This window comes from Lycium barbarum, chromosome 7, assembly GCF_019175385.1.
Source record: "Lycium barbarum isolate Lr01 chromosome 7, ASM1917538v2, whole genome shotgun sequence".
NCBI lineage: Eukaryota > Viridiplantae > Streptophyta > Magnoliopsida > Solanales > Solanaceae > Lycium > Lycium barbarum.
The window spans coordinates 104,006,169-104,024,534 of NC_083343.1; the positions used below are offsets into that span (position 1 = coordinate 104,006,169).

The 18,366-nt window shown below is 37.9% G+C and overlaps 1 protein-coding gene across 1 annotated transcript; it reads left to right on the forward strand.

The window, feature by feature from the left end:
- The first annotated feature begins 4,591 nt into the window (after nucleotides 1-4,591).
- LOC132602370 (auxin-induced protein 22A-like) lies at nucleotides 4,592-13,633 on the forward strand. Its single transcript, XM_060315246.1, has 4 exons — nucleotides 4,592-4,889; nucleotides 9,609-9,670; nucleotides 9,952-10,007; nucleotides 12,928-13,633. Exons 1-4 carry the CDS (start codon nucleotides 4,592-4,594, stop codon nucleotides 13,025-13,027), a joined length of 516 nt encoding a protein of 171 aa, XP_060171229.1. The 3' UTR covers nucleotides 13,028-13,633.
- The last annotated feature ends 4,733 nt before the right edge of the window (nucleotides 13,634-18,366 follow it).

Consider the following 18,366-nt stretch of genomic DNA (forward strand, 5'->3'; position numbering starts at 1 on the left):
TTAGCTTTCTTAAAGCACTTACCAGTGCCAAAGCTAATTTTTTTGAGGTGCGGATAACGGGTCTCCACATCTCCTAATGTTCTACTCACATAATAGATTGGAAATTGTGTACCTCCGTCTTCTCTGACAAAGACACCGCTTACTGCCACCTCACATACCGATAGATATAGAAATAGTTGCTCATCTGCCTTCGGTGTGTGCAGCAAGGGCGGGCTCGACAAGTATCGTTTCAATTCTTGCAAGGCTTTTTGACATTCCAGTGTCCAAACTAAGTCATTCGTTTTCCTCAGCAGAGAGAAGAAACGGTGACTTTTATCAGATGACCTCAAGATAAATCGACTCAGATTTCGGTCAGCCTTTACACTGCCGTCACATTGTTCACCACTTCAATATCCTCAATAGCTTTGATTTTGTCCGGGTTAATTTCAATCCCCCGGTTTGATACCATAAAGCCCAAAAATTTGCCAGATCGGACCCCGAAGGCACACTTCTCCGGGTTCAGCTTTATTATGTATTTGTGAAGTACATCGAAGGTATCCTGCAAATATTTTAAATGGTCCTCTGTTTCCAGGGACTTGACTAACATATCATCAATGTAAGCCTCCATTGTTTTACCTATCTGTTCTTCGAACATTCGATTAACTAGGTGTTGGTAAGTTGCTCCGGCATTTTTTAATCTGAATGGCATGACATTGTAATAACATGTCCCATATCGGGTAATAAAAGAAGTTTTCTCTTAATCCTTCGGGTGCATCCGGATCTGGTTGTACCCAGAGTAGGAATAGAGGAAACTTAACATCTCATGCCTGGCCGTCGCATCAATCATTTGATCGATGTGAGGCATAGGGAACGAATCCTTTGGGCATGCTTTGTTTAAATCTTTATAATCAACGCACATTCTAAATTTGTTACCTTTCTTCGGCACCACGACGACATTAGCTAGCCAGTCCGGGTATTTTACCTCCCCGATTGAACCTATTTTTAAGAGCTTTAGTACCTCATCTTTGACGAAGGCATGTTTTGACTCGGCCATCGATCTTCTTTTTTGCTTGACCAAAGTGTATTTTCTATCGAGACTGAGCTTATGCGTTGTCACCTCCGGTGGCACACCTGTCATGTCTATATGGGACCATGCAAAACAATCGGCATTAGCTTAAAGAAATTTAATTAACTTGTTCCTGAGCTCTGAGGTTAACCACGTGCCCACGTATACCTTTCTATCCGGTAAATGTACAAACAAGATGATCTGCTCTAGCTCCTCCACGGTAGATTTGGTTGCATCCAAATCATTCGGTAATATGAATGATCTAGGCACACTGAAATCATCTTCTTTGCAATTCAAGCTCACCTCCTTCTGTTCTTTATTTGAGCTCGCATTCTTTAATTACTATTTGGTGTCTTTGCCTTTGATTGGCTCATCAACCTTTTGAACCGGTTTCTTCAGAACGGTGGGGGGAGGGGGGGGCTTCCTCGACCGCGAACATTTCCCTTGCTGCGGGTTGTTCACGACGGACAGTTTTTATCCCTTCCGAAGTTGAGGACTTCAACATATGATTTAATGTCGACGAGACCACCCACATGCTATGAATCCACGGTCTGCCGAGTAAAGCATTATACTTCATCTCCCCCTCGGTGACATAAAACACGGTCTGCTGAATGGTCCCGCCGATGTTGACCAGCAAAGAAATTTCTCCCTTTGTAGTTTCGCTTGCCATATTTAATCCGCTGAGCACACGAGCTACCAGGATGATTTGATCCAGCAACTTCAATTGTTCTACCACTCTCCATCAGATAATGTTGGTTGAACTACTTGGGTCAATCAAAATACGTTTAACTTGAGATTTAAAGATAAGAATAGAGATTACCAATGCATCGTTGTGTGGTGGCATGATGCCTTCTGCATCCTCATCATTGAAGGAAATAGTCTCTTCGGGCATGTAATCCCTGGTCCGTTTTTCTCGTGTAATCGAAACCTTTGTTCTTTTCATCATCAGCCCTCGAGAGGTATCCGTTCCTTCGATTATCATATTGATCACATGCTGTGGTTCCACGGGCTCGGTCTTTTTGTGATTTTCCCTTCCTTTATAGTGGCTTTTGGCTCGCTCACTCAGGAATTCTCGAAGATGACCATTTTTCAACAACCGAGCCACCTCTTCCCTTAATTGGCGATAGTCCTCTGTTCTATGACCGTGAGTCTTATGATATTCACACATCACGCTCGAATCCCTTTAAGCCGAATCAGATCTCAACGGTCTTGGCCTTTTAGCTTCTGTGATATGCTCGATAGCCGATAAAAGGTCTGATGTATTGATGTTGAAGTTGTACTCTGATAAACTCGGTATGTCTCCATTGTTGGTTGAACTACCGGTATCGCTTCTAAATAACAACCCTCGGCTGTTTGACCCACGATCAACTCGCCTTTACTCGAGAAATAACTGAGGTCGCTTCTTCCTTTATCCGACCTAAAGTTGGATTTCTCCGGTTGAGAATATGGTTGGTACCTTTCCCTGGATGGCCGTGTCTCCGGTTCATAATTTCTCCTCGACCTTTCAGGGTTCCTGCTTCCATTTACTGGACCCGAGGGAAGTTCAAGTTGATCATCCTCTATGCGAATCTTCGACTCGTACCTGTTATGGACACCTGCCCAAGTTACTGCCTCGTATTCCAACAAGTTCTTCTTTAATTTGAATGAGGTAGTTGAGCTTTGAGGATTGATCCCCTTGGTGAAAGCTTGTGTCGCCCATTCTTCCGGGATTGGGGGAAGTTCCATCCGTTCCCTTTGGAACCGATTCACGAATTCACGTAGTAGCTCATTATCTTTTTGAGTGATTCTAAAAATATCCGCCTTTCTAGCCTGTACCTTCTTGGCCCCAGCATGGGCTTTGATAAATGCATCTGCGAGCATCTCGAAGGAAATGATGGAATGCTTGGGCAGATGGTCGTACAGAGTGAATGCCCCTTTGGACAATGTTTCACCAAACATCTTTAGCAATACCAACTCTATTTCATCCTCCTCGACATCGTTGCCTTTTATGGCACAAGTGTACGAGGTCACATGCTCCAGTGGGTCTGTTGTCCCATCGTACTTTGGAATATCCGGAATCTTGAACCTCTTCGGGATCAACTTTGGGGCCGCACTCGAAGGGAAAGGTCTTTGAATGTATCTCTTTGAATCCAGTCCCTTCAAGATCGGGGGTGCTCCCAGGATCTGATCCACCAGGGAGTTATATGTTTCCACCCTTTTCTCCGTTGAATCAACCTGTTTTGCCAAAGTTTTGAGCATCTTCAAAACCTCGGTAGACGAACCGGCTCCGGACCCGTTGCTCTTGACTAACCGTGTTTCCTCTCGCCTTGGTTCAGTAACCCCTTTTGGCTTTGTTGAAGTTACTTTGTCGTCTTTGCTCTGAAGTTGAGCTATAGCAACCCCTTGTTCGGCTATAGCAGTCCCTTGTTCCTGCAGTATTTCAAATATTAAACGTAAGTTAATCTGATCCGGTATATCCGGTGATTTCTGGGCTTGAGCTCGAGGCAAAGTAATTGAGTTATGGCTATTCAAAGGATCTGTGGCCGGAAGGGCGGCCTTCTCCTGATTGACATTATTCTACCGGTTGAGGCCTTCTCTTAAGTTGACAGCATTGGAGTTGGCTGGATCCGCAGGCGGGTTTCATAACCCACTGTTGTTTTCATTTTCAGCAACTATCTCGTTGTTGTTCACATGCCCGGAATGACCGCTGCTTGCCATTTCGAATGTAATATTTTTTGCAAATCTGCAAACTTTCAAACAACAAGTGAAAAAAGAAGTAGCAAAGATTAAACCACCACTATTGTGCTATGCTCCACGGTGGGCGCCAAACTGTTTAGCCCCAAATAGTGGATAACAATTAAATTTATAAGTGGTGGATAGGATATGTGGATAGATTTAATTATAATATAAGGAGATAGCGAATAAGTAATGATATGTATTAGCAAATAATTGTAATGGAAACTAGAAAAGAAGAGTTGACAATTGCTATGAACTGGTCCGGTCCAGAAGAAGCTTCTGTTATCCGAGCCAAAATACTTGAGGAAATATTTATGCCCCTTTTGTGATTACAATCTGTTGAATAGTAAAGGCTCACCTAAAAAAGGAAGGGATAACTCTCTATTTATAGGTAACAATAAATGGGCCCTAGTACAATGTAGAAAAAGCCTTTCTAGAAAAATCCTAAAATGGATAAGGCTAGTCCGTACGGTCTGACACCCGTACTGTTGTCAGCGCAAGTGGCGGAATGGTTGGATGACGCATGACCTACTCCATAACTGATTATCCGGGACATATATTGAGCGTGCTCTTTAGGCTTGGATTTACCGTATCCAGTAAAATACTCTCGGTGTTGAAGCAGAGTTGAACGTTTTTTCCTGACCCCTCGACTCCATCCTTTACTCCGGTCCCCATCGGACACAAGTTTATCCGGTTATGTACCGTATACAAACTAATTCACTCTTCAAACCCATTATCTATTTTACATATATCGATCAATCAATTAAGTCGCAATCTCAAGATTAACTAGAAGTTACAAAGACAAAAAAAAGGTTGCATGTAACACAAGAAATGGCGATGGAACTTGAAATTACGGAGCTTAGATTGGATATTCCAGGGGAGAAAAGGGTGTTTTCAGAAATAAACAACGCTGACGGTGAAAGCAGCAACAACGATAACATGAAATGGCCACCGGTTTGTGCTTATAGGAAGAAGCAAAATAGCTTTAATGGTCGTGAATCGTCGAAAATGTTCGTCAAAGTTAGCATGGATGGTGCCCCGTTTCTACGAAAACTTGATTTGGGCACAGACAAAGGGTATTCTGAACTTGTCGTGACTCTTGAGCAGCTCTTTGATTACTATGGAATTGGTAAGTGTTAGATCTCTCAATGTGTACTCGGTTTTCTAAGTATTATGACGTTTCATACTTTGCCAAATTAAGATAATTGCTTTACACAATTGTAAAACTTTGATACCTCGAAATAGTGGCAGGGCCAGAATCTTTACTAAGCCGATTCACACACATGAAGAAGCCAAAGAAATTCAATATTGTTATATTTACATAATTTTGAACTTGTTTACAAAGTATAATTTTTCGGCAAAGAGAATGTTGAGGAACCCAACCCCTTGCCCCTAGCTCTGCATGTTGCCTCGATAGTTTACTTTGCAAAAGGATGTACGGATACACTATTTACGAATCCCTCTTTTCCATCTTTTATGTGTCAATATGTCTTTTTAATCCATTCCAAAACAAATAGAAGTTTTCTAAATTTTAAAATATTTAAATTTTAGCTTTTTTCGTTTATCTTTATTAATGATAACTATTTTATAGTGTTTCGAAAATTTTATAGCAATACAAATGTTATGACACATAACTAAGACAACAAATTTTAAACTTCATACCTAGCCAAACTTTGCCGCATCAAGTAATACAGAGGGAGCAACAGAATATATGATCGCATATATTATTTTTAAACTTGAATATATGTACAGATAATTGAATAACCTCTCAAAAAACTAATATATTGCACCTGTTGTCACAAATTTAGTCTTGATACAAGACTTAAAACATCTAAATCTATCTGTTTCTACCCAAATGAGGAGTCCAATTACTTATTTCAATTATACATTGTTAAAAAGAACCCGCGACTTAAGTAGCACAAAATAAAAAAAGTTGAACCAAACTAATACAAAAAAAAAAAAAAAACACATTAATAGGAGAAAGGCCCAAACTGCAAAAATGCACTTTGGGCCTTTCACACACGAAATTCGTGCGTGAAGCAGGGGACCATAAAACCGACCCCTCTGTGCGTGAAAGGTTAATTTTCCTAACACTTTAAGTTTTTTCACTTTCACTTTCATGCACAAATTTAATAGGTTACTTTTTTTTAACCTACTAAAATCACGTTTTTTCAATCCGTCGCACGAGTTATTATTAAGATAACTAATTATCATTGAGAAAATAATAACATAAAATGTACACTTTATTTACAGCATTCACAATCTCAGGTCCCACAAGTGGGAGCCTTTAGAGTTCGGCTAGGCCTAAGGCTAACCCCATCACCACCACCATCATCTCCATCCCCCTTCCTCCTCTTAATCTGTACATGCTCTATGGCATGATCATCCTTGCTTCCCTTCCTTCCCTTCTTTCAACCCGGACCCCGGTTCATAACATGCTTTCTATGGGAAATGACGGTGGGCGGTGGGGCCGGTTCATAACATGACTCCTCGTCAATCTCATCAGGAGATGGGTCCACAAGCGTAGAGGAATTAACCTGAAATAACATATAAACAATTTAATTTAGATTTATTCTAAAATGAACCTGAAATAAACAAAAATCAAACCTGTGTGTCGACGGCCTCCTGAGATGCCCGGTGAGAGGGCTCCTGAGCTGGCTCCTCAACGGTCTCTTGAGTGGGGTCCAGTGCAAGAGATGGGTCCACAGGCGCAGTGGAATGAACCTGAAATAATATATAAACAATTTAGATTAGATTTAACCTGAAATAAACAAATAATTAATAAATTATTTTACTTTTTTGTAAAAGTCAAACCTGTGTGTCGACGGCCTCCTGAGATGCCTGGTGAGAGGGCTCCTGAGCTGGATCCTCAACGGTCTCTTGAGTGGGGCTCGATGCAGGAGATGGGTCCACTGGCGCAGTGGAATGAACCTGAAATATATATAAACAATTTAGATTAGATTTAACCTGAAATAAACAAATAATTAATAAATTATTTTACTTTTTTGTAAAAGTCAAACCTGTGTGTCAACGACCTCCTGAGATGCCTGGTGAGAGGGCTCCTGAGCGGCCTCCGGTGCAGGAGATACAGATTGTGTCGTATCAAACACGAAGTCCTCAAACATATAGTCGTCAAACCGGCCGCTCACCCTGTGGATCACGAACTACTGGATGTGGAAATGAAGGCCAGGTCACATAATCTGAAAAAGGGTCCGGCGTATACAGAGGCGTCTGTGAAGTCGACGGCCTGGAATGAGAAGTCGATGGGATATCTGTAGTCGCCGGAGCCTCGTCACCTCTGCCAGCCCTACCACCTCTACGACGGCCACCAACTCCTCGGCGACCACGACCACCTGCTGCCCCAGGTGGGGCAGCGGGCACACGCTCATGGAGACGCGCAAAGTCATATGCCTGTCTCATACCAGTCTCGGCAAGCTCAATCATCCGTGCTGCATACTCCGCAGTCTCGAGGGCCTCCGTACGGGCAGTGCTCTCATAGCGCATCGTCTGAATGGTCCGTACCAACGCCTCACGACCATCTCCGCACATATGGCATCGACACAGTAAGATAGTCAGCGGGAGGGTGAGCTGGTATGGGCTGAAAAGGTCTCAACCTAGTCCACACCCATATCTGATATAGTCATTTAAAAAATATTTTATCAGTCGTCGTTTTAAAAAAATATATTTTGTGTTTAATTACACACACTTAAATATATTACCTGAAGGAGCGAGCAAAATCCAGGGACCTCTACCCTCGTGCCCATATAACATCGGTATAATCCTCGATACATGTATCCCAGCACAACAACGCCCCAACTATAACATCCTATCTCGGCGAGATCGTCGATATACCGAAGATACCTCAAGCCCAAATGCGAACCCGAAGTGTTCGGGAACAGGATGGCCCCGAATATGATGAGTAAGTATAGACGCGCGCGTCAGTCAATATCAGCATGAGGTGTGTCCTCTCCAATCGGATGTTGCATGTCTGTGAGGCTCAAGTGAGCGTAAAGGGCCGACAACAAAAGCCGACTCTGGCTGGAAATGTGACCATCCAGAGCCGCGAAACCGGTAAGCCTAGTCAACTCATCCCGGTAAGGCGGCAGCACAGGAGGCTCCTCAATATACAATGGGCGTCCATCAACCTGTAGCCTATAAATGACCTCCACATCTTGAAGGGTAATGGTAGCCTCACCGGTGCGGAGATGAAATGTGTGCGTCTCCAGTCGCCACCTCTCAATCAATGCCGTCACTAGCGACCTATCGTGCTATACCTGACTAACTTCGACGCACCGGTAGATACCGCCCCGACGTAATATATCCAGGACACGAGGATGTGGTGGGCGAGCAGCTAAGAGCTCCCATGCTGAGTCCCCTAACCGGGTACGGACCTGAGACTCAAGCTGCAGGTCGGATGTCCATATATGTTGCGACCTATGCTCGGGCTGAAGATACAGTAACTCTCGGTCGAAGGGCCCCGGATCAAGAGGGTGGTAATCCATCTGTTTTACGCATTTTAAATCAATCATTAACAAGTAGTATTAGTTATGTAATCTTTTATCAAAAATTTTGTTAAGGATTGTGGTGACCCATCTGTTTTACGTATTTTAAATCAATCATTAACAAGTAATATTAGTTATGTAATCTTTTATGAAAAATTTTATTAAGGATTGTGGTGACCCATCTATTTTACGTATTTTAAATAAATCATTAACAAGTAATATTAGTTATGTAATCTTTTATTGAAAATCATATTAAGGGTTTTCAATCCTAATCTACGGGTTATGAATCCTAAACTAAGGGTTTTCAATCCTAAAATATAAAGATTAAAAATTAATAAGTCAAATAATTAAAATTAGTTAGCATACAATCAGTATAAATAATTAATAAATAAACAATTAACTAACTAATCAAATAATTAACAATTTATTATCATATATTTAATAAATAAACAATTAAGTAACTAATCAAAAAATTAATAAATTATTATCATATATTTAACAAATAAACAATTAATTAACTAATGAAACAATTAAGAAATTATTAACAAATAAACAATTGCCTTAGCAAAAACTAAATAAATAATTAGCAGTCTAACAATTGAAATGGCTAGTCTAACAATTAATAAATACTTAAGTCGCTAATCGAACAATTAACAAATACTAAATAAACAAGCAATAAATAATTAACTAATTAATAATAGATAAACAAATTAAAAAAATAAAAAATTTAAAGGGGGCAGTCCGCACCCACTGGGCAGTCCCTGCGCCCACTGCCCAACAACGCGCAAAAACAATGCGCAATCCACCACAGATCCGTCCTAAGGTAATAATATATTTAGCAATGTAATAAAAAATTCGTAGTAAAATACCTAGAATGAAGGTGTTTTTGAATTTTCAAAATGAGCTCTGCACCGCTATATTCCAAAATCTAACCTTAGAAACTTGTTCCTACATTTCAATATACCAAGAATATTGAGTTTTGGATTGAAAAACAGCAACAACATAGCGTTTTGGGGGTTGGGGACCACCTAAAATGGTCGTTGATGGCGGGGGTGTGGTGGGGGTGAACGGTCGGGATCTGTGGTGGGGAAGGAGGGGTCGGTTTTATGGTCCCCTGCTTCACGCACGAATTTCGTGCGTGAAAGGCCCAAAGTGCAATTTTGCAGTTTGGTCCTTTCACTCACGAAACTCGTGCGTGAAACCTATTAATGTGTTTTTTTTTTTTTTGTACTAGTTTGGTTCAACTTTTTTTTTGTGCTACTTAAGTCGCAGATTCTTGTTAAAAATGAAACTTTAGAAACAAAGAAGATAAGGGAAATAATGAGAGATGCAAAAATTGTGGACAGGTGAAGCATTGGAGGATGCAGACAATTCAGAGTATGTGTCAATATACGAGGACAAAGAGCCCGTTTGGATTGGCTTATAAGTTGTTGAAAACAGCTTATAAGTTGTTGAAAACAGCTTATAAGCTGTTTTCAGCTTTTTTTAGTGTTTGGCTGGCCACCTTATAAGTCATTTTGTGCTTAAAATAAGCCCAAAAAAATAATTGGGCTCATTTGGCTTAGTTAATCTAAAGCAGCTTATAAGCCGAAAACAACTTATAAGCCTAAAAAAAATAAGTTGGGCTACCCCAACTTATTTTTTATTTTTTTGGTTTATAAGCTGGTTTTTTTAAGCCCATCGAAACAGCTCAAAGATGGAGACTGGATGTTGCTCGGTGATGTTCCCGCCTTCCCGGGGAGTAAGTTTCACTTCTCTACCTTTCATCATTAATAGTCTGTCCTAGGGTGTGTTCGGTATGAAGGAAAATGTTTTCCTAGAAAATGTGTTCCTGAAAAATAAGTGAATTTCTACGTATTTTCTCATTTTCATTTGGTTAGCGGAAAATAAGTGAAATTCTTACTTATTTTCTCATGTTCGTTTGGTTGGTAGAAAACATTTTCAGGAAAATACCCACCCAATTCCCACAACTCCACGCCAACCCCACCCCACCCCCAAATTTTTTTTTTGAAGTAGTTAATTTTTTTGGATTTTCTAAACCGCCACATCCCCCCGGTGTGGACCCATACCACACCAACCCCCACAACCACCCACCCCACACCCTCAATTTTTTTTGGAGGGGGTGGTGGGTGGGGCAAAAAACCAACAAAAAAAAAATTCAAAACTTTTTTTTCAAAACAAAATTAATTTTTTTTGTGGGGGGGGGGGGGGGGGGGGGTGATTTGTGAAAATGTATGTATAGCCAAAAACGGATTGCCCCTCAAATCGGGTCAAGTTATACTTGTTCAAGTTGACTCGATAGTGATACGATCAGCTAAGCCTTATTTGGCCACCCCTGGAGCAACTGTTCATGGCCATTATGGGGAAACCCTTTACGCAGGAGAGATCCGGACCCATTTTTTTCTGATCCTTCGAGAAAAAGATTCATTCTCTTCATAAAAAATAGGAGGTAGAATCAATAAAGATTTCTTTTTCGATTCATCGCTGGCCTCATTTGGGGTGGGGTGGTGCAAAAAATCAAAAACAAAAAAAATTCAAAACTATTTTTTCAAAACAAAATTAATTTGGTTGGGGGGAGGGGGGGTTGGGGTGGGGTGGTGTAAAAAAAACAAAAAAATTCAAAACTATTTTTTTCAAAACAAAATCAATATTTTTTTTTGGGAGGGGGGGGGGGGGGGGTATGGTGGTGCAAAAAAAAAAATTAAGCATTTTTTTCAATACAATTATTTTTGGGAGGGGTGCGGGGGGCAGGGGGTGGGGTGGAGTGGTGCAAAAAAAAAAATTCAAAACTTTTTTTTCAAAACAAAATTAATTTTTTTTGGGTTGGGTGGGCTAGCGGCAGGGGTGGTTGGCGTGGGGGTGGGGTAAGAGTGTGTTGGGGTGGTGCAAAAAACAAAAAAAAAATCAATAAAAAAAATTCAAAACTTTTTTTCAAAACAAAATTAATATTTTTTTGGGTGGGGCAAGGGATGGTGGGGTGAGGATGGGTGGGGGTGGGGTGGTGCAAAAAACCAAAAAAAAAAATTGAAAACTTTTTTTTCAAAACAAAATTAATTTTTTTTTTTTTTTTGCTAGGGAGTGGGGCAGGGGTGGGTGGGTGGGGTCGGTGTGGGGTGGGGTGGGGGAAGGGGTGGGGTGGTGGGAGTGGTTGGGTGGTTGGTGGAATGCACTTATAGACTTGTTTTCCCTACTTTTTTTAGGGAAGTCATTTTCCCTATTTTTGAGGAACTTGTTTTCCTAAAGAAAATATTTTCCAAAATTTTTTACCAAACGAACATGGGAAAATTGGAAAACATTTTCCGGGAAATGTTTTCCTCCATACCGAACACACCCCTAATTAATACTCCATCTGTCCATTTTTTAATTGTCCTGTATATTAAAAATAGTCGTTCATTTTCACTTGTCAAGTTTGGAAAACCTATAGATAATTTATCATTTCATACCTATTTTACCCATGTTCTTAATTATTGGGTTAGAAAGTTCAAGAAATTTTTAGTAGCTTCACAACTTTTAAAGTATATATGTTTTATTAATTTCAATCATTAGATGACTTTATAATAATTAGGGCTGATATAGCAAATTGTCATTCTATTTGGCTCCTTAATCGGTGTGTCAATTAATACAGGATAAGTAAAAACAGACGGGGGAAGTGTAAGTTTATCTACCAAAAGTTTGGTCATATTCTTGGGAAAAATTAGTTACTTCTATATATGGTAGTTTATGATGTTATACTTGAAATAAGATACTACCTGAAGTCATTTGCTAATATATATATATATATATATATATATATATATATATTACTGATTGTTTGATTTACATTGTTCAGTGTTTGTATTTTGTGAGATAAGTTCCATGAATTTTCAACGAAACAACCTGTATTTGTCACATTAGTGTTTGTTATATCCGGCGATATCCTTAGGGTTGGAATAATTTTCCAAACCTGACTAATGTTGATGCTAGAAAATGTTCTTTTGCTGGCTTCGACAATTTTAAAATTGCAATTTTCAAATGGAGGGACGAAAACACATAACATTAATTAAAATTTAGTTTATTTTGTCAGATGTTACAATGACTAAAAATATGTAATTAATTATTCCATTTTAAGAATATAGCACTAAATTCTACTACTCCTAATACATAATTTTATGAAATATTTTCTGATAACACTTTTAAATATCTGATTGTATGCACACCGCCTAGATAAAGAAGCCGCGTGTGAGTTAGAAAAAGTATTTGGGTAAAATTCACCTGTAAAATTTTGAAATACATGATAGTAGATATTTTTTTAAAAAGATAGACTAGAAATTAATGGTAAATCAGTGCTATTTTTACAAGAATTTCACCTTACGCGGCTTCTTCCTGAATTGACAATTGCTGACAAATACGTATTTTTGCACAAAGGAAAAAGTATTTAAAGTCACACATAAGCCAACAAAGAGAATGCCAGATCGAGCTAAACATTATCACAATGGAAACCTTTTGGACCACGTACGTTTTACTAGACAATCAGATTCATTTACAACATCTTGAAGTGATAACTACTATTATTAAGTCAAAAAATTCGAGGCTAGCATATATTTTGAGGAAAAATGAATCCCCTATGTTTGCTTTTTGTGGGAATAATAACATAAGATCTGATGAAGTAACACTATGATTTTGCAGAATGTTTAGTGAGTCATGCATGAGGCTAAGAATCAAGAAACGATCGGATGCAAATGTGACAGGGCTTCGAGCTAAGAGCTTCCTCAATGACATGTCTTAAGAGAAATGAAAGCATGCCCAATTGCAGGTGAAATTCTACCCGTGGTCATCCAATTTTGAATTTATCACAGGGGAAATTTACCAGAAATAGAGTGGTTCAATGCTAGGCTAGTGGCCTCTCTTATTATTAATTATTGATTTAAGTCCAAAATATGTTTGTATTTTTTTTTTATTTTTTTTTTTATGTGAGATCTTGGCATAAAATGTAACTGTAATTTTAAGTGGAATAGGACACGCTAGACAAATATGTGCTAATTTCATCTAAAATAGCTAGCAGATGACAACCATACATTCATGTTTTCGTGTCTAATATATGTCCCATGTTTTTTAATCTGCTTAAATTTGTGGCTGGCAGACACCTGGGTCTCTTGGTTAAATGTCCTGCTTGAGTCTTCAAGAAGTCTTCAAAAATACAAAATATGTCTCATCCCGGAATTCTTAAAAGACTTATACCCAGCCTCAAAGTCTTGAAAACTACTAAATATTTCTCATCCCCAAAGTTTTAGAATACTCAAATTTGAAATAAAAATCATTTTTTCCCTTCAAAACTCCAAAAGCTCCTATTTTTCTCCAATTTCCGATCCCTTTTCTGGCAAAAATTCAGGAAAATCACTCCCCAACGATTGAAAGCTTTTTCAGTTCAGCCATTGTTATCCCTAGCTCTCAACCATTGTTATCCAATTCAGTCATTGCTATCTCTAATTAATTTCTCAATTTTTGTAAAAGCTCAACCACTTCACCAACGAGCAGAGACTACCCTCTATGTTGATGATGGACTACGGAAAAGTATATCATAAATCGGTCCATGTCAATTGTCAAGAGATATGTTTTCTACTCAACTAAATCATTTGTCCACGACCACTTGTTATATATAGGCTAGACTATTACTTGGCATAAATGCAAATAATTAATTAACTAATTAAATTATAATAAGGACTTGACACTATTTAGATATGAAACTAATCCTTTATTATATTATATGAGAGTCCCAACAATTGACATATGATCTAATGAGCTTAACAACAAGTAACGGTCCTCAAAACACTACTATTTGGCAAAAAAGCAACAAATTAATTAATTAAATTATAACCTTAACATTATTTAAACATGAAAATAACTTTTATGATATAACATGAGAGCCTTCGTGAATTAGACACATGATTTGATGAGTTTGACAACAAGTAATGGTCCTCAAAACAATAATAATGGACTTAATACTATTTAAACATGAAAAAAAAAAAACTTTATTTTTTATATGAGAGCCGCTATCAATTGATCACATGATTCAAAGAATTTTAGAATTAGATTATTATAAAAATGAAACTATTGATTCAGATTAATCATCAAATGACGATTAATCAAATTGGATAAGGGGTTTTCAAACAAGCCTTACAAGTAACTCTACAAACCCTAAATCTGAATAGTTATTTAGTTTGAACAAGAAGTTTCAATATTTACATACCATTAGTGCTAATATAGGTATGTTGAGAACAATAAAAGAAATAATTATTAGTCTTTCTAGGTGGTGTTATAATTTTATTTTATTTTTCAAAAAAGAATCATGATAGTCATTCGAGCCGATGAAATTATTATCTGTGGATGTAATATTAAACAAATGCTAGGTCCATAATAACCAACGTGTGTGTGTATAAGTAAAGATAAATTTACCATTCAATATTAGATTCATTGGAAAAAAATCAATTAAACACATCCACTCAAACCATTAATCATAAAGGATTTGCTACGTCCATTCAATCAACTACCATACTTAATTGTCTAATACAATTACACGAAACTTCATTGGTTGTCATTAGGATTACTGCCACCAAATGATCTTACGTCTGTGGTTGAAACGTGTCCACTAGCTGCATCACTTGGCTATAAAAAGAACTTAAATAAAATAAAATTAATCAAAAGGTATAACACTGTAAATTCAGGTTAGGTGTGAATATGTTAAATGAGTATTAATGTGACATTTTACCCATGTGAAGTCCTATCGGAATAAGTTTGGGTGGAAATAGTTGTTTTAAGGTCAAGACAAATAGTCAGGTGCATAAGATTCGAATAGAATCGATTAAGTTTGCAGTAGGTCTGACTTTCAGACTGTTTACGTGAAAATCCGTTGGTAATTTGAGAAAACTTAAAACATGAAAGTTGTAGATCTTTGACATACATTTCCAACGATATACGGCCGAGATCAAATGGATCTCTGTGCTAGGCGTTATGCCCGTTTTACTGAACGTTGTCGATTCAATGAAATATTTGCCTAGCGCGACGAAGGACAAATTTTCAGAAATGAAAAAATCAGCAGACTCAGTAAAATATGCCTAGCACGGGGCAGGCCGCGATGCCCACTCACAGCGCCAGGCCAGTTAGTGCCTGGTGCAATTTTTCTCGAATTTTATAAAAGCCCAACTTCATCAAAACTCTTTCCCCGCTTCGTTTTGGATGACTTTTTGAGATAAAGGCTTCCCCAAAATATCTAAGGTAACTTCTTGATCAATTCCCATCATTACTAAATCAATCTAACATCAAATTAACACTAGTTTATCCTGCAAAACCATATATTCTTGAAAACCGAAGAAAGAGAAATTGAAGGAGACTTTAGAAACTTCTTAAAGGTATGATCTTTGATTTTTACTGATGTTTTTTAAACAATAAGAATCCATGGGTGATTCATGAGGGATTCAAGAATAAATTTGGGGCACAAAAACCCCTAGTTTTTCAATAAGGGTGGGAACTCTTAGAATTTGGTTAAAGTTCTAAACTTTATAATTATTAATCATTGTAGAGTGATTGTTGAACCTCCGAAACCCATTTGGTAGCATAATAGCGGGAATCGGGGTATGTCTCTTTCCGAACACACTTTTCAACCTTTCAAAATGGTTTCTTTTGCAAGGTTTGTGTGCGTGAGGGAAAAACCTCCATTGAACCTTATGTGTATTATTCTATATATATGTATTTGTGATTTTCCCTATAAAGGGATGATTGAAATTGAATTACAAAGCTTTGAACTTTCTTATAAGAGGTGATTTAACATGATTTTGAAAGAGATGATCTTCGAACTGTTTTGCCCTGCTATGGGATGATCGAGTTGATTTCTAAAGTCATAATCTTTAAACATAATTTTCCCCCATTATGGGGTGATTGAACTTGGTTTCTAAAAGATGGGTCTTTAATGTGTTTTGCCCTATGAACGGGTTTTGGTGAGTTGAAAGTTGATTAATGATTGAACTTGGTTTCTAAAACATGGGTCTTTAATGTGTTTTTCCTTATGAATGGATTTTGGTGAGTTGAAAGTTGATTAATGATTGAACATGGTTTCTAAAACATGGGACTTAAATATGTTTTGCCGTATAAACGGGTTTTGCTGAGTTGAAAGTTGATTAATGATTGAACATGGTTTCTAAACCGCTTAATGACTTGATCTACCCTATTGACGGGATGATGAATATAATTCATGATGAACAATTTGGTTATCATGCTATTACTTATGGTTGAGCTTCCATGCCATGATTTGAGATGTGGTTTCCAAGTCATGACTTATGATTCGACTAATATGCCATGATTTCTGTTGTTTGTGTTTGGCCTATCTACTCGGGAGGAAGGATAGTCACTATGGATCTTAGTGGGGTTTTCCTAGCCATTCGGGAGGAAGAGTGGCATCATGAGTCGATAACCCCGGTGTGGTTCATGCCTAGCCATTCCAGAGGAAGAGTGGCCATCGATGGTTTGTAGCCCTTGTGTGCTCTTTGCCTAGCTATTCAGGATTAAGGGTAGCCATCGTGGGTTGATAGCCCGATGTGGTACTTCTATGCAGTTTAGGGAACCTTAAATGGTCGTCCCTTCATTATATTGATTTGGGCCTGTATTGGCACGTGTTATACTTTGGTTGTCTGTGAGTGGCTTGTTGATGATTGGGAGTTCACGAGTGAGAAGACTTAACGTGATAAATGGTACAATAAGTTGAAATTGATATAATCCACGGTTACTTCTGCTGATTTTAATAAGTATGAGCATGCTTTCAGTTAACCATAAATAAATTGTTGTTTTAAATATATATTAAGAGACTATTGAAAGAGAATAGATGTTTATTGATTTTATAAGGTGCTTCCGGTGTTGTTCATAGCAACGGATGTCTGTTGTGCCAGGGTGAATTTTAGGGCGTGACAAAAGGACCACAATGAATGATCAGATCCTCATAATCAGAGACATCATTGTTCATGCTACTTTTAATTGAATCAATAGCTTAAGAAAATATACAGGGAAAGCCAGTTGAAAAGATTAATTAGAATGTTGATGCACAATTCACTTGAGGTACTCTAGCAATTCAAAGATATCAGAGAATGAACAAGAACTATTGTAATTCATATTTAAGGTGGATATTAGTTGACTAATAATTAATGATCATGCCTATTTCCCCTCATTGTATTCATATATAGCAACTGAAGGTACATTCTTTCTAGCTGAGACATAAATAGGTATCTATTCTGATGCTACAGTCTACAAAACCAACAATCTTCTTTATCTTGTTTATTTTACCAGTGAAAATGTATGTACCAGAATATACAAAATGTATGTAAAAAAATGGTACCTTTACACTTTTTTCTAATTAGTAAGCCAGAAAATCGTACCTTTATGCTTGTTGTTTAGATCCAGATCCCCTAGGTCTCCATTCTTGGAGATTGGCAATCAAAAGAAAGCATAAATACTTATATTCTCATCATCTTAATAGAAAAAAGTTATATTGAAGGAACTACTCTAGGTTCCAAAAAGTCTACAATGAAAGAATTATAGTTTGATATTAATTCAGTTTCATGCAACTTCAAACATTCCATTATGATATGAAATTTTCCACAGTGCAATCACATTTTGCTGGCAGACATGGTAGGATGTAAGTGAGTTACATTTCAAAGTTAACAATCTCTGTGGAATTCATCCATAGTACACTATCCTTCTAGTCATCAGTTCTCATTCCAACATTTAGGACACATACATTTTATTCTATCTCCTATAACTCCGTTCGTAAAGGCAAAATCTAGAAATTGATTCTACCCAATCAAATATCTAGTTGTGGTTCTAGGAATTCCGATACAAGATTTATCCATTGGGGCATACTGATTTATAACCTTTCAACAAGTGAACTGATGAACAAAAATCAGATTTTTGAGTGTTGAATATAACCTACAAATTTTCATCAGGAAGAATAGTTTACTAACCTATCAATGCTACATTTAACAATTTTGCAAGCTAAGAAAAAGTATTTCAAAACATAACGAACACACTATTTTAAAACCTTGCAGCTCACACATATATAGCACAAAAACTATAACAATCTGG

Excerpts from the sequence above, each read along its gene's own strand:
- LOC132602370 (XM_060315246.1), top strand. The coding sequence starts at position 4,592 with ATGGCGATGGAACTTGAAATTACGGAGCTTAGATTGGATATTCCAGGG. Across the intron at positions 4,890-9,608 it reads CTTTGATTACTATGGAATTG|GTGAAGCATTGGAGGATGCA; the intron begins GTAAGTGTTAGA and ends AATTGTGGACAG. Across the intron at positions 9,671-9,951 it reads TATACGAGGACAAAGAGCCC|CTCAAAGATGGAGACTGGAT; the intron begins GTTTGGATTGGC and ends CCATCGAAACAG.